The sequence below is a fragment of the Aythya marila genome (assembly GCF_965140915.1).
Source record: "Aythya marila genome assembly, chromosome: 5".
Lineage (NCBI taxonomy): Eukaryota > Metazoa > Chordata > Aves > Anseriformes > Anatidae > Aythya > Aythya marila.
The window spans coordinates 19,506,931-19,526,712 of NC_139046.1; the positions used below are offsets into that span (position 1 = coordinate 19,506,931).

At 60.7% G+C, this 19,782-nt stretch overlaps 4 protein-coding genes across 5 annotated transcripts; 3 read left to right on the top strand and 1 right to left on the bottom strand.

Annotated features, from left to right (window-relative positions):
• The first annotated feature begins 41 nt into the window (after positions 1-41).
• NDUFS8 (NADH:ubiquinone oxidoreductase core subunit S8) lies at positions 42-1,983 on the top strand. Of its 2 annotated transcripts, none has more exons than XM_082762210.1 (7): positions 42-114; positions 734-812; positions 902-964; positions 1,057-1,146; positions 1,244-1,416; positions 1,503-1,631; positions 1,734-1,983. In XM_082762210.1, exons 2-7 carry the CDS (start codon positions 773-775, stop codon positions 1,863-1,865), a joined length of 627 nt encoding a protein of 208 aa, XP_082618336.1. In that variant the 5' UTR covers positions 42-114; positions 734-772; the 3' UTR covers positions 1,866-1,983. The 2 variants fall into 2 exon arrangements, with proteins under 2 accessions (XP_082618336.1, XP_082618337.1); XM_082762211.1 differs by having other exon boundaries at positions 62-114; positions 761-812.
• Positions 1,984-2,379: 396 nt separating this feature from the next.
• On the top strand, positions 2,380-9,191 carry TCIRG1 (T cell immune regulator 1, ATPase H+ transporting V0 subunit a3). Its single transcript, XM_082762257.1, has 20 exons — positions 2,380-2,458; positions 2,760-2,919; positions 4,336-4,414; positions 4,503-4,732; positions 4,834-4,928; positions 5,413-5,539; positions 5,617-5,699; positions 5,792-5,885; positions 5,970-6,182; positions 6,536-6,686; positions 6,767-6,906; positions 7,122-7,279; positions 7,350-7,440; positions 7,521-7,639; positions 7,782-7,995; positions 8,100-8,216; positions 8,300-8,404; positions 8,498-8,618; positions 8,691-8,862; positions 8,948-9,191. Exons 2-20 carry the CDS (start codon positions 2,803-2,805, stop codon positions 9,027-9,029), a joined length of 2,508 nt encoding a protein of 835 aa, XP_082618383.1. The 5' UTR covers positions 2,380-2,458; positions 2,760-2,802; the 3' UTR covers positions 9,030-9,191.
• Positions 9,192-9,263: 72 nt separating this feature from the next.
• TBX10 (T-box transcription factor 10) lies at positions 9,264-10,608 on the bottom strand (the record flags this gene model as incomplete). Its single annotated transcript, XM_082762802.1, has 7 exons — positions 9,264-9,427; positions 9,530-9,537; positions 9,625-9,692; positions 9,770-9,925; positions 10,014-10,185; positions 10,263-10,364; positions 10,436-10,608. The coding sequence occupies 7 exons, from the start codon at positions 10,606-10,608 to the stop codon at positions 9,264-9,266; spliced, it is 843 nt and encodes a 280-aa protein (XP_082618928.1).
• A 2,656-nt stretch (positions 10,609-13,264) lies between these two features.
• Positions 13,265-19,163, top strand: LOC309879266 (olfactory receptor-like protein COR1; the record flags this gene model as incomplete). The annotated part of the gene is made up of 3 exons (XM_082762803.1): positions 13,265-14,545; positions 15,194-15,208; positions 18,289-19,163. Exons 1-3 carry the CDS (start codon positions 13,627-13,629, stop codon positions 19,161-19,163), a joined length of 1,809 nt encoding a protein of 602 aa, XP_082618929.1. The 5' UTR covers positions 13,265-13,626.
• Between the last annotated feature and the right edge of the window lie 619 nt (positions 19,164-19,782).

Below are 19,782 nucleotides of genomic sequence, written 5' to 3' on the forward strand. Positions count from 1 at the left end.
GCCCAGTCCCCGTGAAGCCGGCGGCGCCCTGCGCATGCGCCGCATCCTTTCGCGCCGGCGCGCCGGGACTTGGGGGCTGGGCCAGGGGTCAGGACGGCCGGGTCCTTGGGGGAGGTGAGGCCGGGACGGGGGGGCCAGGGGGTCCCGGGGGGGGGCCGAGAGGGGCCGGGGGCCTTTGGGGGGGGCGGGAGGAGCCGGGGGGCTTTGGGCGTTTTGGGGGAGGCGAAATCTGGGCCCCTTGGGTGGGTTTTGGAGGGGGGGGTGAAATTTGGCCCCCTTGGGTGGGTTTTGGGGATTTTGGGAGTGGGGGGGGCGAAATCCGTGCCCCTTGGGTGGGTTTTTGGGGTGAGGGGGCGAAATTTGGGCCCCTTGGTTGTTATTTTTTTTGGGGGGAGGAGAAATCTGGGCCCCTTGGGTGGGTTTTGGGGTGGGGGGGATGAAATCTGGGCACCTTGTGTGGGTTTTGGGGATTTTGGGGGTGGGGGGGTGAAATCTGGGCCCCTTGGGTGTTTTTTTTTGGGGGAGGGGTGAAATCTCGGCCCCTTGGGTGGGTTTTGGGGAGGGGGTGCATGTGTCAATTAACCAGGGGGGGCAGAAGGGCCGTGTCCCGTGTGGTGCTGGGGATTTTGGGGGTGTTGGGGGTGCCCAGGACACCCCCGTCCTTCATGGGGGCGAGGGGGGGCTGCCCCCAGCAGCCAGCCCAGCCCCTGTGTGCCCCCCCCACGACCCCCAGCACTCGGAGCCTGCGCCCCCCCCCCAGGCAGGAGCGGTCATGGCAGCGCTGCGCCTGCTGCACCGGGCTGCCCGTGCAGGTGAGCATCCACCCCGCTCCCCCCACCCCAAAACCAGCCCTGTTATCCCCCCCCCTCACCCATTTTCCCCTTTCTCTGCCCCCTCCCAGGCCCGCTGCCCGCCCCGTGCTACCTGCGCCCGCTCAGCACCACCGCCCCCAGGGACTGCTACAGTGAGTACCCCCCGCCTGCCCCCATCCCGACGGGGGGCTGCTGCCACCCCCCCGCGCCGTGCAGGGTGGGGACGGCGTCCTGCTCCCCGCAGAATACGTCAACATCCAGGAGCCGGCCATGGACATGAAATCCATCACCGACCGCGCCGCCCAGACCCTGCTGTGGACGGAGCTCTTCCGAGGTGAGCCCCGCGGCACGGCCCCGCGTGTCCCCCCCGCCTCCCTCCATCCCCCTGCTGTCCCCCGGGGTGACGTCCTGCTCACGCTGGCACCCCCCAGGCCTGGCCATGACGCTGAGCTACCTCTTCCGTGAGCCGGCCACCATCAATTACCCCTTCGAGAAGGGCCCGCTCAGCCCACGCTTCCGCGGGGAGCACGCCCTGCGCCGCTACCCCTCCGGGGAGGAGAGGTGCATCGCCTGCAAGCTCTGCGAGGCCGTCTGCCCGGCACAGGTGAGCCCCCCGCGCCCCCCTCATCCATCCCTGGGGGCTCCCGGGAGCCCCTGATGCCGTTTTTCACCCCCCTCCCTCGGTGGCAGGCTATCACCATCGAGGCCGAGCCCAGGGCTGACGGCAGCCGCCGCACCACCCGCTACGACATCGACATGACCAAGTGCATCTACTGCGGCTTCTGCCAGGAGGCCTGCCCCGTGGATGCCATCGTGGAGGTGAGCCCACGATGGGGAGGGCTCCCGTCTCGGGGAACGGGGGGGCCACCGAGCTCCTTGGGGGCGCGGGGGTCTCACGGTGAGCGTCTCCCATCCCGGCAGGGCCCCAACTTCGAGTTCTCGACGGAGACGCACGAGGAGCTGCTGTACAACAAGGAGAAGCTGCTCAACAACGGCGACAAGTGGGAGGCCGAAATTGCAGCCAACATCCAGGCCGATTACCTGTACCGGTGACGGCCGGGGGCCGTGCCGTGTCCCCCACCCCTCAAATCCCATAATAAAGGGCCTTCAGGTGCCTCCGCAACCCGCCCATGCTGGGGGAGGGTGGGCACCAGCCCCTTCCTAACCCCGAGCTTGTGCCTTGGTCTCTTCTTTGCCAACCCTGCGCGGGGGCAGCAGGGGAGGGGGCGGCACGGTTGTGCCACGGGGAGGGGGACAACGGTGCTGGGGACAGCCTCGAGTGTCCGTGCCCCGTTTTGGGGTGGCACGGGGAGCCCCATCAGCAGGGGATGTGGGTGCTGTGGGGTTAAGCTGAGAGGTGCAGGGGGAGAGCGGGGGCCGGGAGGGGGCTTCGGGGTGCGCGCATCAGTGGGGCGCCTTTTGGGGGCGCGCCCCGGGAGCGCCCCCGCCGCCGCGTCCCGGCTCCGCGCGGTCCCCCACGAGGTCCGGGGCAGGCTCCCGGTGCCGGTGCCTCCTCCCCGGGGCCGGGCCCTTCCTGGGGGAAGAGGAAGTGCAGAGCCCGGCCGGCCCCGCGCCCTGCCCCGGCCCCGCCGCCGCGCACCCGGCTCCGAGCGGGCGGCGCCGTCCCGGGGCTGCCCCGGTAGCGGGTGGGTGGGTGGATAGGGGGGACCCTATAGCGGGGGGGCGGGGCTGGGAGGGAGGGAGGGGTTGAGGGGGGTCTGTCCCGGTCCCGGTGCCCCCCCCGGGATGCGCTGGCCCTGACTCAGAGGCAGCTGAGCGGGGCGGGGGGGGGCGGGCGTTGTGCAAGAGGGGCGCAACGCGGGGCCGTGGCACAGCCCCGGCACCCCCAGCTCCGGGGACACCGAGCGGCACCGGCACCCCCCCGGCACCGGCAGCGGCACCCCCCGGGACCGTCCCCAGCCTCTGAGCGCTCGCCTCCGTCCCCAGCCGGGTGCCCCGGGACCAGCGGGGTGCCCCCCCGGGGGCCACCATGGGGTCCCTGTTCCGCAGCGAGGAGGTCTGCCTGGCCCAGCTCTTCCTGCACTCGGCCTCGGCGTACAGCTGCGTCAGCGAGCTGGGCGAGAGGGGGCTGCTGGAGTTCAGGGATGTACGTAGAGGGACGCGGGGACCCCCGCCCGGATGGCCCTTGGGGTGGCGGGGTGGGCTGCGGTGGGCAGGGCGGGCTGGGGGTTTCGGGTGGAGTGGGTGTAGGGGGTGATCCGGGTGGTTTCGTGGTGCTCCGGGTGCAAGGGTTTGGGTTGTTTGGTTTGGGGTGCTTTGGGTGCAGGGGATTGGGTTTGGGGTGCTCCAGGTGCGAGGGTTTGGGCTTGGGTGCTTTGTGGTGCTCCGGGTGCAAGGTTTGGGTTTGGGTGGTTTGGGGTGCTCTGGGTACAAGGGTTGGGGTTTGGGTGGTTTGAGGTGCTTCGGGTGCTGGGGATTGGGCTTGGGGTGCTCTGGGTGCAAGGGTTGGTTTGGGGTTTGTTTGGTTTGGGTGCTTTGGGTGCAAGGTTTGGGTTTGGGGTGCTCAGGGTGCAAGGGTTTGAGTTTGGGTGGTTTGGGGTGCCTCGGGTGCAAGGTTTGGGTGGTTTGGGGTGCTCCGGGTGCAAGGTTTGGGTTTGGATGGTTTGGGGTGCTTTGGGTGTAGGGATTGGGTTTGGGGTGCTCTGGGTGCAAGAGAGTTTGGGGTGTTCTGGGTGCAGGGGATTGGGTTTGGGGTGCTCCGTGTGCAAGGGTTGGTGTTTGGGTGGTCTGGGGTGCTTTGGGTGCAAGGGATTGGGTTTGTGGTACTCCGGGTGCAAGAGTTGGGTTGGGGTTTGGAGGGTTTGGGGTGCCTCGGGTGCAAGGCTTAGTTTGGGGTTTGTTTGGTTTGGGGTGCTTCGGGTGCAGTGGATTGGGTTTGGGGTGCTCCGGGTGCGAGGGTTTGGGCTTGGGTGGTTTGGGGTGCTCTGGGTGCAAGGGTTGGGGTTTGGGTGGTTTGGGGTGCCTTGGGTGCAAGGCTTAGGTTGGGGTTTGTTTGGTTTGGGGTGCTTCGGGTGCAGGGGATTGGGTTTGGGGTGCTGTGGGTGCAGGATAACGGGCAGGAGTTGTTTGGGGTGCTCTGGGTACAGGGGGATTGGAATGGATGGGTACGGGTGCAGGGGGTTGGGTGGTCTGGGTGCAAGGGTTTTGGGGGCATTTGGGGTGCAGGGGATTGGGATGGGTGGCTTGGGTGCCATGGGTGCAAGGGTTTGGATTTGGATTGTTTAGGGTGCTCTGGGTGCAGGACCCTGGGGTGTTTTGGGTGCAGGGGGGTTGGGATGGATGGGTTTGGGTGCCCTGAGGTGCAGGGGGTTGGGCACGGGTGGTTTGGGGGCTCTGGGTGCAGAGGGCTGGGGGATTTGGGGTGCCCTGGGTGCAGAGGGTTGGGTCGGGGTGCTGTGGGAGCTGGGGACTGGCACGGGCTGGGGGTGCCGGGGTTGGTGGCACGGTGCTGGCCCAGGCGCTGCCCCCCAGCCCCCCATAACTGTGCCCCCTCTCTCCCCAGCTGAACCCCCACGTGAGCGCTTTCCAGCGGCGCTTCGTGGGCGAGGTGCGGCGCTGCGAGGAGATGGAGAAAACCTTCAGTGAGTGCCGGGGAGTGAGGGCGCGGGGCATCCACCGGGGTGGGGGTCCCACCTTCCCCGAGCCCCTCTCCCACCGCTTTTCTTGCAGCCTTCCTGCAGCAGGAGCTGCGAGGGGCCGGGCGGGAGCTGGGGCCGTGCCCCGAAAACCCCCCGGCGCCGCTGGCCCGCGAGGCGCTGCGGGTGCAGGAGCAGTCGGAGCAGCTGGCGCGGGAGCTGCGGGAGGTCAGCCGCAACCGCGCCGCCCTGCGCGGGCACCTGCGGGACCTGCGCCAGTACCTGCACGTCCTGCGCGAGGGGCAGCGCCTCACCAGCCTGCCGGTGGGTGCCGGGACTCCCCCTTCGCCCCCCACCCGGTTTTAGGGTTGCTGCCCCGCGCCCCGCCACCCCCAGCCTCCTCTCTCTGCTCCCCGGCACCGCAGGGTCCCCCTGGATCGCCGCCGTCGAGCCGGGCGTTCTCCGAGCACGATCCTCTGCTCGACCCCTCTGTGCACCAGCACCTCGACCGCAAGATCAAGTAAAGGGGGCCTGCGGGGTCTCCTGGGGGAAGGCTGTCACCTGTGGGGCCGGGGCACGGCTGCAGGGCAAGGGTTGGAGGTGAACCGTGGGGCAGGGGCATCGTGGTTGGAGGATGGGGTTGGAGCTGGGCTGTGGGGCAGTGGTATGGCTGGAGAATAAGGGTCGGAGGTGGACCACGGGGCAATGGCGTGGCTATGGGGCATTTAGGAAGGCTGTAGGACAAGGGTTGGAGAAGGGCAAAGGCACGTCCATAGTGCTTAGGCTGTAGGATTAGGGCTGAAGGTAGGGCTTGGCCATGGGGCACCTGGAAAAGCCGTAGGACAGGGGTTGGAGAGGAGCCAGGGAGCACTGCACAAGGCTGTAGGACAAGGGTTGGAGACAGGCTACGGGGCAGGGACAACGCTGTAGGGTACGGGTTGGAAATAGGGCAGGGGTGGTGGCAGAGCTGTGCCTGTCCCAGTGCCCACGCTGCGTCCCCACAGCTTCGTGACCGGTGTCATCCACCCGTGGCGGGTGAGTGCCTTCGAGCGGCTGCTGTGGCGTGCCTGCCGTGGCTACCTGGTGGCCAGCTTCGTGGAGATGCCTGAGCCCCTGGAGGACCCGGACACGGTGAGCGGGGTGCTGCGGGGGGTGGCAGGAAAGGGGGACGGGGTGGCCGGGGCTGACATGACCTACGTTGTCCCCAGGGCGAGAGCGTCACCTGGGTCATCTTCCTCATCTCCTACTGGGGCGAGCAGATCGGGCAGAAGATCCGCAAGATCTCGGACTGGTGAGTGAGCGGCCTCACGCCATCCGGCCACAAAAAGGTTTATTTAGCACTGCTCCCCCCCGCCCCGACACGGTGCTGTCCGTCTGTCCCAGCTTCCACTGCCAGGTCTACCCCTACCCGGAGAGCGAGGCCAGCCGGGCAGAAACGCTGAACGGGCTGCTCAGCCAGATCCAGGACCTCAGCGTGGTGAGCAGGGCACCGCGAGGGCATCTGGGGGGGGCCGCACTGGGACCCCCCCCATCCCTGACCCCCCTGTCTGGGCACACGCAGGTGCTGGAGGAGTCGGAGCAGTACCTGGCGCAGGTGCTGGACAAGGTGGTGCAGGCGCTGCCCACGTGGCGGGTGCAGGTGCAGAAGATGAAGGCCATCTACCTCGTCCTCAACCAGTGCAGCTTGGACGTCACCGAGAAGTGCCTCATCGCCGAGGTCTGGTGCCCCGTGCGGGACCTCACCCAGGTGCAGGACGCCCTGCGCCAAGGCTCGGTGGGTGCCCGCTGCGGCGGGGGCTGCGTGGGGGCCCCGTGTCCTTCTGCCAGGGATTGCGTGGTGGCCCCGTGTCCTCATGGCAAGGCTTGCTTGGTGGCCCCGTGTCCTTGTGCCAGGAATTGCTTGGTGGCCCCATGTCCTCATGCCGGGGGTTCCACATTGTCTTTGTGCTAGGGTGAGAAGCGCCACCCCCATGACGTGCCCCATGTTGGGACATTTAATGGGGCAAGGTTTGTCCCCCACCCCCTGGTGCCCTGCATCCCCGTGCCACCCCCAGCTTGTGCCCCATAACCCAATGCCCCCCTCTCCATCACGGCGTGGGGGTCAGGCCCTGGGTGCCCTCCCCGCAGTACAAGAGTGGCTCGAGCGTGGAGTGCTTCGTGCAGCGCATCCCCACCATGGAGAGCCCGCCCACCCTCATCCGCACCAACAAGTTCACCGCCGGCTTCCAGAGCATCGTGGATGCCTACGGGGTGGCCAGCTACCAGGAGGTGAACCCCGGTAAGGACCCCCGGACCCTCCCCTCGGCACCTCGGGGCTGGGGGGGAGCCCGGAGTGACGCAGTGCCCCTGCTCCCGCAGCGCCCTACGCCATCATCACGTTCCCCTTCATCTTTGCCATCATGTTCGGGGATGTGGGGCACGGGCTGCTCATGTTCCTTTTCGCCCTCTGGATGGTGTTGTACGAGAACAGACCCAGCCTGCAGCAGGCCAGCAATGAGGTGAGCGGGACGTGGGGCAGGGCTGGGGGGCCGGGATGGGGTTGTGGGGGCACAGGATGGGAGTGGAGGCATGGGATGGGGTTGTAGGTATGGGATGGGGTCGGTGTGGAACAGGGCCACCTGGCTGCAGGGTCGGAGGTGTGGGCAGGGTGGTGTGGGACGGGCACAGCGTGGGACAGGGGTGGTAGCAGGGCGCCACGTTTTGTCCCCCGCAGATCTGGCAGATGTTCTTCGAGGGGCGCTACCTCATCCTGCTCATGGGGGCCTTCTCCATCTACACCGGCTTCATCTACAACGAGTGCTTCAGCAAAGCCACCGTCATCTTCCCCTCGGCCTGGAGCGTGGCCACCATGGCCAACCGCTCCTCCTGGAGGTGGGACCCCGTGAGCCCCCGTGAGCCCCCCAGGTCCCTGCCCGTGCTGACCCCCTGGCTCTGCCCGCAGCTCTGACTACCTCGCCACCCACCCGTCCCTCACCCTGGACCCCAACATCACCGGCGTCTTCCGAGGGCCCTATCCTTTTGGTATTGACCCGGTGAGTGTCCCCTGGGGGCGAGGACGGGATGGGACCCTCGGTGGGGTGGCCCGGCATCTCACCCACATTGCCCCCGGCAGATCTGGAGCTTGGCCACCAACCACCTCAACTTCCTCAACTCCTTCAAGATGAAGATGTCAGTGGTGCTGGGCATCGTGCACATGGCCTTCGGCGTCCTGCTGGGCGTCTTCAACCACGTGTGAGTCCCCTTCCTCGTGTCGTGCCAGGGGGGCCAGGGCCGGACTCACCTGGGGCAGGGTGGGGTGGGCGAGGGGGGTCCTGCCCCGCTACGTCAGAGCTGGGTGCGAGCATGGTGAGCCCGGCTGGTGCCCCCTGCCCAGGCACTTCAAGCAGCGGCACCGGCTGGTGCTGGAGCTCCTGCCCGAGGTGGTCTTCCTGCTGGCTCTCTTCGGCTACCTCGTCTTCCTCATCTTCTACAAGTGGATCAAGTTCGGCCCCGCCGACTCCCGGGTGGCTCCCAGCATCCTCATCCACTTCATCGACATGTTCCTCTTCACCTCCAACGCCGACAACCTCCCGCTCTACGAGGGGCAGGTAGCACCTCCGGGACCCCCGCCCGGCATCACGAGCTGGGGCTGATGGGGTTGGGTGGGATGTGGGTGCTGGTGGCGCCCCGTAACGCCGCGTGCCGCGTGCAGGTGCCGGTGCAGATGGTGCTGGTGGTGCTGGCGCTGGCGTCGGTGCCCGTCCTGCTCCTGGGGACGCCCCTGTACCTGTGCTGCCAGCGGCGTAGGCAGAAGACAAGCCACCCCCCGGTGAGGCTGGGGACACGGTGGGGGGCTCGGATGGGGCAGGGGGCGTGGTGGCATGGCCTGAGTGGGCCGATGTCCCCGTGCAGCCAGTGGCAGAGCAGGAGCCGCTGCTGGAGGGGCAGGAAGCTGGCAACTCCGTCAACGCCACCAAGGAGGACGTGGAGAGCGGGGGGCACGGCCCTGACGCCGAGGTGAGGGCTGGGAGTGAGCGAGGGGGTCGGGCTGTGTCCAGACCCCCCCCCAAACACACAGACACACACAACGTCCCACCTCTGTCCCCGCAGCACTTGGACTTCTCCGACGTCTTCATGCACCAAGCCATCCACACCATCGAGTACTGCCTGGGCTGCATCTCCAACACCGCCTCCTACCTGCGGCTCTGGGCGCTCAGCCTGGCCCACGCACGTGAGTGTGACCCCCCTCACCCCACAAACTGCCCCCCGGGAGCCAGGCTGAGCCTCGCTGCCCCCCCCCCAGAGCTCTCGGAGGTGCTGTGGAGCATGGTGATGCGCAAGGGCTTCGTGCGGCTGAGCTACGCGGGCGGCGCCGTGCTGGTGCCCGTCTTCGCCGTCTTCGCCGTGCTGACCGTGGCCATCCTGCTGGTGATGGAGGGGCTCTCCGCCTTCCTGCACGCCCTGCGGCTGCACTGGTGAGCCTGGCAAGGGGGGGGGTGGCAGGACGGGACCCCCCGCAGGCCCCACCGGGTCTCACCGTGCCCCCTCTTTCCTCGGCAGGGTGGAGTTCCAGAACAAGTTTTACGTGGGAGCTGGCTACAAGCTGTGCCCCTTCGCCTTCGCGCCTGATTCCTGGGAGTAGCCGAGCCGCCCCGTGCCGCGTGGACCTGGGGGGCTCGCAGCATCGCCGGGAACCCCCCAGAGCCGTGGGGCTGGGGGGGGGGCCCAGCTGCAGCACCCCCCGGGTCTCCTCCTCTCCTTCCCGAACCCAGAGGCTTCCGCAGCGAATAAAGCCCCCCTGGCTCCCCCCAGCTCCCCTTCTCCGTCCCCTCCTTGGGTGAGGGTCCAAGGGGGGGGCGCAGGGGGTCCCCCCCCCTCACTGCTGCCCATAGCCGAAGGTGGTCGCGGCGCTGCTGAAGCTGGCTGGCCGCAGGGGGGGCAGCGGGTAGGGGCCGGCACGGGGCTTGGCCCCCACGTAGACACCGGGGGGGTAGGCGAGGGGCTGGAAAGGCGGCGTGGGGAAGCCAGGGGGGGCCACAGCTGCCAGCGCCCCACGGCCGCGGGGGAGCAGCGGGGGGGCAGCGCGGCCCCCAGCCCCACGACCTTTCTGCTGTGCAGCAGCCCGGGGGGGGGACAGCGTGCCCCCACACCTGCAAGAGAGAGGGGGTGTGGGGGGGCTGAGGGCAGGCGGCGCGGAGCCCATCACCGCGGCGGCACGGCAGCACCCAGGGCCTTACCATGGCTCGGGCTCCCCGTCCCGAAAGCCCTTGGCGAAGGGGTTGCTGGCGATCTTCAGCTGGGTGATCTGCGGGGATCGGGGGGTCAGGGGGTGGGGGGCACCCCCGTGTGTCCTCCTCCTCCCCCCCTCAGCCCCCAGCTCACCCGGTGGTTCTGGTAAGCCGTCACCGCCATGAATTGGGTCTCGGGGAAGCTGAAGGACTTGAAGTTCTCGTGGGCGAAGCGCTCGCTGTCGCGCCGGGGGTCCACCAGCACCACGTGGAAGCGGGGCTGGTAGCGGTGCATGGAGTTGAGGATGATCTGGGGGGGGACAAAGGGGACGGGCGGTGGGCACCCCCGTTCCTCGCCACCCCCCCCTTCACCGTGTGCCCCCCCGGCACGTCCTCACGTGGCCGTTGTCATCCAGGAGGTTGTTGGTGAGCTTGAGCTTGTCGAAGGAGACGATCTGCCGCATCCACTGGGCCCCCTTGGCGGGCGAGTCGGGGTGGAAATGGACACGGCCGGGGGCTGCCGGGTCGGCACGGCCGGCCACCAGCCAGGAGGAGCTGTGGAAGGCGTACCTGCGGGGCCGGGGGGGGGCTCAGCACCACCAGGACGCAGCCCCCGCGCCCCCATCCCTCCCCATCCCCATCCCCACCTGTATCTCTTGTCATCCAGCGGGACGAAGTCCATCAGCAGCACGTAGTCGGCCGACGGGTCCAGCCCCGACAGCTTCACCTGGAAGGTGGGGAACATCCTCCTGCGGGGAAGGGGAGGCCGTGGGGGTGCCCCCTGCCCTGGGACCCCCCCACATCCTTCCGCGGCGCCTACCTGCCCGCCTTGGTGACGATCATCTCGGTGCCCAGGCGGTTGAACTCCTCCCAGAGGCTGCCCATCTCCAGCCGTGCCGCGGCGTGGCACACGCGCCGGTTCTTGCCGCTGGCCCCCGGCCCCTCGCACGCCCACCCGGGGACGGTGCCCGAGGGGGGACCCTCGCCCGGCATGGCCAGGAAGGCTGCGGGGTTGGGGGGCGATGGGCGCTGAGATTCCTGCGCCGCCCCTTCGGGAAATGACCCCACGCACCCCCAGCCTCATTCACGGGGAGGGCTGGGGGGTCCCCGGCACAGCATGGCTTCATCCCCCACCCCACTGCTGCCCCACACTTATGGGGTTTGGACCATGAGTGTGTGGGGCAGCCAGCACCCTGAATAGACCGCGTGCACCCCTCGGCTGAGCGTCACGGGGACCCTGGCACGGCTGTGCCATGGGTAGGTTTTACCTGTCATGGGTGGGCAGGATGCGGCCGCGGCTCCACCAGCTCTGGACTGCAGCCCCCCCCAGCACACCGAGGGGGTTTTATCCCCCTGCTCGGGGGTGGAGACGAGGGGGCTGGAGCAGCAGCGGGGCTTCGGGGGCGGTGGGAGCACGGCCCCCCCCTCCCACGCTGCCTTCGCGCCTTGATGCGGTGGTGATGGACGAGGGACCAGCGGTGGCTTTGGGACCCTCAGCTGGGTCTGGGGGTACCCAGAGCTGGGGAAGGAGCAGGTGCGGGGATGTGACCGGTGCTACAAAGGAAGGGGGGGTGAGTCCCCAAATGCCACGGGGCCACTAACACAGCTGCGGTGACAGTGACACCACCTTTGGGGTCAGCACCCCAGCAGCACCGGGTTTTGGGAAGCGGGGCTGGAGCAGAGCAGGGAGGGGGGCACCACCTCTCCGAGCCCCCCCATCCATCACCTCTCCTCCTGCATCCCCTGCGGCGCCGGCTCGGCCCCATCCGTCTCCTGCTGTCAGCCGCAGGCCAGCATTGAGCGGGAGATGAGGAGGTGTGAGCGGCGATGTGACAGTGGAGGTTGGGGCTCGGCACGGCTGAGCCTTGGTGTCACAGCCCCCCCCAGCCGATTTTTCTGCTTTCCTTTGGTTTTCAGCAAAGCCTGCCCAAGATAACCTCTCCAGTCACCATCAGCAGGGGGATTTGGGATGGGGAGGGCTGGACGCCATGCAGCAAACCTGGCTTTTAGCAGCTGCTCCTTGGGAGAGAGGCCTCCAGGTGCCAGAAAATGGGGTGGTTGGCTTAAAAAAACCACAAGGCTTGTGAAAGTCGCTGCTTCAGGGCGTCAGCATCATTTGGTTTCACTTCTCCCTTCCGAGGGCTGCAAGCCTCCTATTTTGGGGCCATCAATGCAGCAATTTTGCTGGCACTCTGGTGCTTGCCCACTGGTGCCCCGCAGGGGACTTCCTACAGCCTGAGGGTCTCGAGGGGGTACATCTGGGCCTGGTTTTTGGCTAACCCAACCCCGCTTGGCACAGCTTCTCCCTGCCACGAAGCCAGGCACCACCCCAAGCGTCATGGAGCACAGAAAGGCTGCACACAGCCTCAGCAGGACCACAGAAGGAACCATCCTGGAAGCCCTCAGCAGGCAGAGGAAGGACAAGAAGGTGGCAGCGAGGAGGCACCCTGAATTTACTGAGGGGAAATCACACCCAACCCATGCTGGTGGCTTGGATGGTGAGGTGGTGGCCCTGCGGGCAATCAGGGGAGCAGTGGGAGATATTTGCTTTGGCTTTAGCAAGGTCACCACCATCTCCCACTGCCTCCTCGTAGCCAAATTTGCAAGCTATTGGCCCGCATATGAGGAGCTGAAGATAGGTGGAGAGGTGTTTTGTTGCCCATGCCCAGCTCCCCGTCGTGATAACATCAAACTGAACTGTGCACTGGTGAGGCTGTTGTGACCTTTGGGGTGTTCAAGCAGTGGACGTGTGGTGGTCTGGGGTTTGCTCTAACGAGCCCGAAGCCCCCTTGATCTTGTCATCTCCTCTGGGTATGCTGCTTCTCCAAGCCAAGGTGCGCGGAGAAAGGATAATGACCCGCTTTGGGCTTCGCCCCTCTCCTGAGCCTCCAGGAGGCTCTCAGCCCCTAAATCCCCAGGTGACGTGGTGGTGGGGGCGTTCCCTGATGGTGATTAGATACCCAGCTGCCTTTCAGAGCCTCGGGCAGGCATGTCTTTGTGTCTATCCCTGAGCTCCTCGCCAGGGAAGCAGAAGGAGACACCTCCGAAATGTGAGTGAGCCTCGTGGCACCCATCTGGCCCAGTTTTCTCTTGCAAGAAGGAAAGAGCTCAGAGAGGGCAAGCAATAAGGACACATGCATGGGTTTTGTGTCCCTAACCACCGGGCACCTGCGCTGTGAGCGTCCGTGCATGGCTGTGGGACAGGGAGGTTGTGGGCACTGCTGGCGTGGCTCAGCTGGGCAAAGCATCGTATTTGAGCTGTGCTTTTGCTTTCCATGGGAGAGAGGGGGGCATGCTTGGGAGGCTTCCTCTGTCTGCTGGCCAGGAAGGGCTCCTGGATGAGGACCAGAAGCTCTCCTGTAAAGAACACTCAGGTAGCTCACTCCCTAAGGCAGGGGGCAGGTCCAAAGAGTGATTTTTTTTTCCCAAAAAACTATTTTCAAGGAGAGATTGTTCAGCTTTTGGGGTTGCCTATTTCTCTGGAAAAATCCCAATTTCTCTAAAAACAGACAAGAGAACCAGGAAAAAAAAAAAAAAAAAAAAAAAAAAAAAAAAAAAAGATAGCTAAAAGAGGAAGCCAAGAGAAACCTCTGTGTCTCCAGGGCTCACAGTTAAGAAGAAATCCCAGCAAAGAAGGAAGAAGCAGGTGGGTGGCATGTGCCTAAGAGAGCAAGGGCGAATAATTGGTGCCACGCTGGAAGAGCACCGCATTTCTCTGCCTTTCTCTGCATTTGTCCCTGTTTCAGCTCGAGTGGGATGGCCTCAGAGTGAGTGCAGCTTGAGCAGAGTTTGGGTTTTGCAGCACCCCGTTCGTGTTACCCACACAGTGATATGTCTCTCGGCAAGCTGTCTCTAATTGATCCGTGCCTGAAATCTTCCTTTAGGTCTTGTCTCCAAACAGGGCCCACTGGGGAGAGGGCGTTTTGCCTGGGAGATACCTGCCTGTAGCAGAAGAAACTGCCAGCAAGGAGGTCACGATCGTGCTTCACACAGAAAGTGTGTGTCGAGCTAATGGCAGGAAGTAACTGCACCCCGGTGACCACATTCAGTCTAACAGGGCTCACCGACGATCCTGGGGCTCAGGCTGCCCTCTTCCTGCTGTTTCTGCTCATCTATATTGTCACCATCCTGGCAAACCTGGGGATGCTCACATTAATCGTGGCCAGCCCACAGCTCCACACCCCCATGTATTATTTCCTGGGCAATCTGGCCTTTGTAGACCTCTGTTCTTCCACTGCTATCACCCCCAAGCTGCTGGCTGACTTTCTGTCTGAGAAGAAGCTCGTTACTTACGCTGGGTGTGTAGCTCAGGTCTTCATTTTTGACATTCTGGGGGTGACTGAAGGCTTCCTGCTGGCCATGATGGCGTATGACCGCTACATGGCCATTTGCCATCCCCTGCTGTATTCGGTCACGATGTCCTCGAAATGCTGTTTCCAGCTGGTGACCTGCTCGTACCTCCTAGGGCTGACAAACGGCGTGGGGCAGACCATTGGCATGTTGCGTTTATCCTTCTGCAGCTCCAGCGTCATCGACCACTTCTTCTGTGACATTTCCCCTCTGATATCACTCTCAACCTCTGACACCACCCTCAACCAAATTATGCTAAGGACTTTAGCATCTCTGTTTGGCGTCTCCAGTGGCGTCGTTGTGCTGCTCTCCTACATCGCCATCATCTCCACCATCCTGAGCATCCGCTCAGCTGAGGGAAAGTGCAAAGCCTTCTCCACCTGCACCTCCCACCTGGCTGTTCTGAGCATCTTCTACGGGACATCAATCTTTATGTACCTAAAGGCCAGCTCCAGGGACGATAAGCGGGCAGCAGTGCTCTACACCGTGGTGACCCCCATGCTGAACCCCCTGATCTACAGCCTGAGGAACCAGGAGGTGAAGGAGGCCTTGAGGAGACTCACAAAAATGAAAAGATCTTGTATGTTGTACATGTACGGCTAAGTTGAATAAAGATGTGAGTGATGTGCTCAGTTTTTTGGTTAAATAAGGTGCTTTTCTCGCAATGGGCAGCATAGGCTGTCCCTTCTGCTCAGCAGACGAGGGCAAACGAGGTGAATCCTGTTCCAGGAAATCTAGCTCTCTTTCAAGGAAGTGTTGTAAAGTCGTTAAGGGCCAGCAGAGCTGGCCTCAGGACGGAAACACCTTTATCAAGAAAAAGAAAGATGACAGCAGCTAGCTGGTATGCTACGTGGGAAATGTTTTTCCTTGTTTATACTCAAATCTCCTTCAATGATTAACGGATAATAAATGAAGTATGGCGGTCAGGTGACCTCAGCTGTGAATGAAGGCACACATGCAAAGCATTTGTGTACTGCAGCAAGGGCTCCCCCTGAGGGTTCTACAAAACAGCCTCTGCCCACTGCTCCACTGCTCCACTCCTTTATCTTTGGTCTTCACGCGGACAGGGAGACAAGGCATGGTCCCCACGGTACACTGCCCACAATAGCTCATGAGAGCCATGGTGCTCTTCTCCTTCAGGCCCCAAACCACCCAAAGTTTTGCACCCATGCTAGCCTGAGCCAGTGCCGATGCCTGTCCTGAAGCCTCTCCTGTTGCTTTCCTGCAGATGATGCACAAGCAGGTGCTGCCATGAAAAAAAAAAACACCAAATGTTCCAGTTGGGGTTTCACCTCAGCCATACCGTACCGTACCATCGGTAAGGACTGTGGTGACAAACTGGAGCTCTGGCGATACCCTAGGGCCATGCAGTAATTTGCAATTGTAATTTGGGTTGGCGGTGTGGCAGGGCAGAGGCTGCTTATCTGGATTAAATCAAATCCGGATGGCGGTAACCTGCTGATCTGTTGACACACGGGTAGCCCTGACCTATGCGTTCAGGGACATGTGAGGCAGCGGGTCTGAGTCCTCCTTTGTTTCCCGAGAATCTTGATAACTCCTGGTTACTCTTTAATCCAGCCCATCGTTGTCTTTCCCATCACTGTGGAGCAAACATACTCTCGGTGTCTCTCTCCCAGGGTTTGCCCTCCCACTCTCCTGCCTTATCAGCGCTGCAGCTGCCCTGCCAAGGGGGGGACCTCACTGGGGTTTCCAGTGTGGCAAATTCACCCTAGAAATTCTCAGCCTGAGCTCCTTCCTCAGCCCTAACGACAAGCCCGTGGGGCACTTGTTGGTGGTATCAAGGCAAAGTGAAGTTCTTGGTGCACAGTCCCTGCTGATCCCCCGTGCTCCTGCTGCTCCACCACTGCCATCCTCCCGGTGCTGTTTAACCTAGGCGAAGGATTTCTTTTTTTGTAGAAGCCCCCACACTACTTTTATGTTTTGTTTATGGCCCCAGCATGCCTCGTCTTGCTGCTGTGACCAGCGGCTGTTATTTGGCAGTGCAGGAAATACAATATTTAATGAACATGCCCCCCAGGCTTTGTGTCCAGCCAGTCTCACCTCCACCCTACTCTGAATTTAAATGCAAACAAGAACTTTAGGTGTGCTAAAATACAAGTCTGCGGCTCCAGCACGTCTGCTTGGCTCTTTGTGGCTTCCTGACCGAGCCCTGTCTCACAGAGCCAAATGACACCATTTTCCTGCCCATCCTGCAAGCCCTGCCTGCTGTCCTTGGGGAAACCAGAAAGAGCTTCCTAATCCTTATGAGCGGAGAGCAAACAAGCAGCGAGCAAAGATGGGGCTGGCACCTGCATCTGCTCTGTTGGGCTGCCAGTTGCTTTGGCAGCCTCTCCTCTCGACTGGGCAGGATACGTCCTCAAAAACTGTTGTAGCTTTGTCTCTGTGCTGTCTCAAACGCCCCTCCTACTTCAGATGCAAATGAGCTTCCAGCTGAAGTTTGTTTTACTTAAGGAGGCAGAAGTAAGGCAACAAACAGTGGTTTAACCCTGGTTATTGTGTCTTTGGGGTCTTGCCTCTGAAATTGTCCCCTGCAGAAAGCAGTTGCTGGATCTTAGAGATCCGCTGGAGCTCTCTATTTTAGATGTAGCTACCTTAGTTCAGGTTAAATCTGATTTAAACATAAACCCGAGCAAATGCTGCTATCTCAGGTGTAGGATCCACGTCCCCTTTTTTACTTGGTGATTAGAGCTAGGAATAATCTCAAATGGAAAGGACGTGGCTCTTAGCATCAAACAGCACCGTGTCACCAACCAGCCAGAGGAGATGTGTCACGGGGCCTGGTGCTCACCAGCGCGGGTGAATCCAGTGAGGAGGCTGAGAGCAGAGGCAGCCTGGGCTGCAGCAACCGTGTGCTTGAGGAGTTAATGACATTGAGGAACATGAGCCTGGCAAAGAGCAAAGTCAGGGCCTTGAATTTTAGAAGTTCAGGCCAGGCTGAATGGGGCTTGGAGCAACCTGGTCTGGGGGGTGGCATCCCCGCCTGTGGCAGGGGGGTTGGAACCAGATGAGCTTTAAGGTCCCTTCCAACCCAAGCTGTTCCATGATTCCATGACTCTGTATGTCAGCACCCTTTGTGGCTGAGGGAGATTTGGTCAAGTACATTGGTGGGGTCCAGGTCAGACACCAGCGTTCATCAGCTGAGGGAGGCATCAGCCCTGCTGCTTGCGTTGGCCAGAGCCATGTTCACTGCAAGGCTCACGGGAGAGGTAACAGCAGGCACTGAGCTTTGGGTTTCAACCTGTGCTGAAGCTGAAATGGGGTGCAATGAACCCCATTCTGGAGGTCCTTACTAAAGTTGGTGGGTAAGCAAAGGCACAGAAACAGAGACACATATTTATTCTCCTTTGGATAAAAAGAAGTGGACAGCTCCTGGAGAGCTGGAACCTGGAGACCAACCCTTTTCTCTCAGAGCTAGAGGAAAACCGAGCCAACTTCATTTTGCCTTAGCACAGAAATGTTTTTTAATATTGCAACTTAGAGCAAAGGTAAGTATTATGAGTTCCCTGGGGCTGGGACTGCTCCTCAAGTCCCTGGGTCCCAAAGCAGTGATGACTCCAGATCCCGTAAGGCAATATTAGGTGAAGGCAGCTTCTTAGAGAAGTCCCTTTGCAGAGTTGCTTCATAGTTGCATGTCTCAGAGAAGTCACAGGGGGAGGAGGAAGAAAGGACCATTGTGGGAATAGAGATAAATTGTGTAATTTTGAACAACACTGCGATTCACAGGGCTGGTGATGTGTAAGAATTAAGTATTCTTCTATTAAGTAGAAGAAGCAATGCTGCCCTCGCTTGCTGTTTTCATGAGGTTTAACAGGGACTTCTATTGCTAACAGATAAATATAGGATGAGAAGAATTCATAGAGGTAAATTCCAAACTGAGGATGACCTAGGGTGGGGTGTTTTTAGATATTTTTTCTTTTTAAAGATTATTAATGGAGGGAAAGTCAGGATCCCTCTGTGAGGGACTTTAAGGGATGGACCACATATGTTTTTTTGATATATGTGATTTTGCATGTGCAGTGATGATTTTATTTATCCATTATTTATTTTTCCTTTGTCATTTTTGATGAACCTAGCTGTAATTTTCTCTCTTAGGATCAGGCTGTCTTTCATGACTGTATTTCCTGGATGCCACCAGTGACAGCCCCTCCAGGTCTGGCTTTTTGGGCTGCAGTATTGGTTTCATGAGTTCAGCCATAAGCGATTTGCAAAAGCTTATTCAAGGTCTTCTGCTGTGCTCATTCATGAAAATCCGAGGGAGAAACTGCACACAGACAGTCGAATTCAGCTTAATGGGGTTCGCAGGAAATCCAGAGCTCCAGCTCGCCCTTTTCACGGCCTTTCTGGTAGTTTATCTCATGACTTTGCTAGGGAACCTGGGGATAATCATATTAATCAGGACCAGCCCTCAGCTCCACTCCCCCATGTATTATTTCCTGGGCAATCTGGCTTTGGTAGACCTCCTCTACTCCACAGTTGTCACCCCCAAGCTGTTGTCTGACTTGGTCAGGCAGAAGCCCCTCTCCTACGTGGGATGTGTCACCCAGGTTTTTGTGTTTGGCGTCTTCCTGGTCACCGAGTGCTTCCTGCTGGCCACGATGGCCTATGACCGCTACATGGCTGTTAGTCATCCGCTGCACTATTCGGTCCTTATGTCCCCGAGGCTCTGTGTCCAGCTGGTGGGTGGCTCCTACCTGGCTGGGCTGCTGAATGGCATGGGGCAGACCATCGGCATGCTTAACCTGTCCTTCTGTGGCTCCGTCGTGGTCAACCTGTTCTTCTGTGACCTCTCTCTGCTGGCCTCTCTCTCCTCATCCGACAGTACTCTCACTTCTCTTATCATGACAGTTCCGACATTTTTATTCGGCGTCTCCAGCAGCCTCATTGTGCTGGTCTCCTACATTGCCATCGTCTCCACCATCCTGAGCATCCGCTCAGCTGAGGGCAAGTGCAAAGCTTTCTCCACCTGCGCCTCCCACCTCACCACCATCAGCATTTTCTACGGGAATGGCCTCTTTGTTTATTTAAAGCCAAGTTCGCTCAAGTCGAGAGAAGAAGACAAGTGGGTTGCAGTGCTCTACACCGTGGTGACCCCCATGCTGAACCCCCTGATCTACAGCCTGAGGAACCAGGAGGTGAAGGAGGCTTTGAGGAGACTCAGAGCCAGGAAAAGAACATGAACAGTGTAAATAAATGAGGTTGTAAGTTATGTGACCAGTGTGTTTGGCATTTACAGTAGCAGATTGGCCTCCAATTTATCTATCTATCTATTTATCTATCTATCTATCTATCTATCTATTTATTTATTTATTTATTTATTTATTTATTTTGTGCGTGTGTTTGCTACAGCAAATTGTGCAATTTGTCTGCAGGCCTGTTAATGTTTGTCTCACAGATCTGAAAAATTTGGTGTCACCAGAGCAACTCCACTAATAAATTAATCAGTATTTACAAATACTTCTGGAAAGCTGAACATGATCAGTTTAGGAGGAGTCACTCTGCAGCCTCTTGTTTCTTTCTGCTAGTTATTAAAAAAGCCTACATGAATAATTTAGGCTAGGCACAAACTTTACTAGATTGAGGATTAGCCCATAGGAAAATTAGAGGTTTTGGAAGGTTCACATGAATGCCAGAAGTTTTGTGACTTAAAAACCATAAATAGTACCATAGCTTGGATAGTAATGTGGTTATGCCAGACTATTTGTCAGCAAGCCAAATTGAAAATGTGCATATTTAGGCAAAATCTGTCCAGGTTTACCAGTATGATCACTCATAACCCCATCTGAAATCAACTGCTTT

Coding starts and splice junctions, on each gene's coding strand:
- TCIRG1 (XM_082762257.1), top strand. CDS start 2,803: ATGGGGTCCCTGTTCCGCAGCGAGGAGGTCTGCCTGGCCCAGCTCTTC. Junction 7,996..8,099: donor TCCCGCTCTACGAGGGGCAG/GTAGCACCTCCG, acceptor TGCCGCGTGCAG/GTGCCGGTGCAGATGGTGCT. Junction 8,217..8,299: donor AGAAGACAAGCCACCCCCCG/GTGAGGCTGGGG, acceptor GTCCCCGTGCAG/CCAGTGGCAGAGCAGGAGCC.
- NDUFS8 (XM_082762210.1), top strand. CDS start 773: ATGGCAGCGCTGCGCCTGCTGCACCGGGCTGCCCGTGCAG. Junction 1,147..1,243: donor GTGGACGGAGCTCTTCCGAG/GTGAGCCCCGCG, acceptor GGCACCCCCCAG/GCCTGGCCATGACGCTGAGC. Junction 1,632..1,733: donor CCGTGGATGCCATCGTGGAG/GTGAGCCCACGA, acceptor CCATCCCGGCAG/GGCCCCAACTTCGAGTTCTC.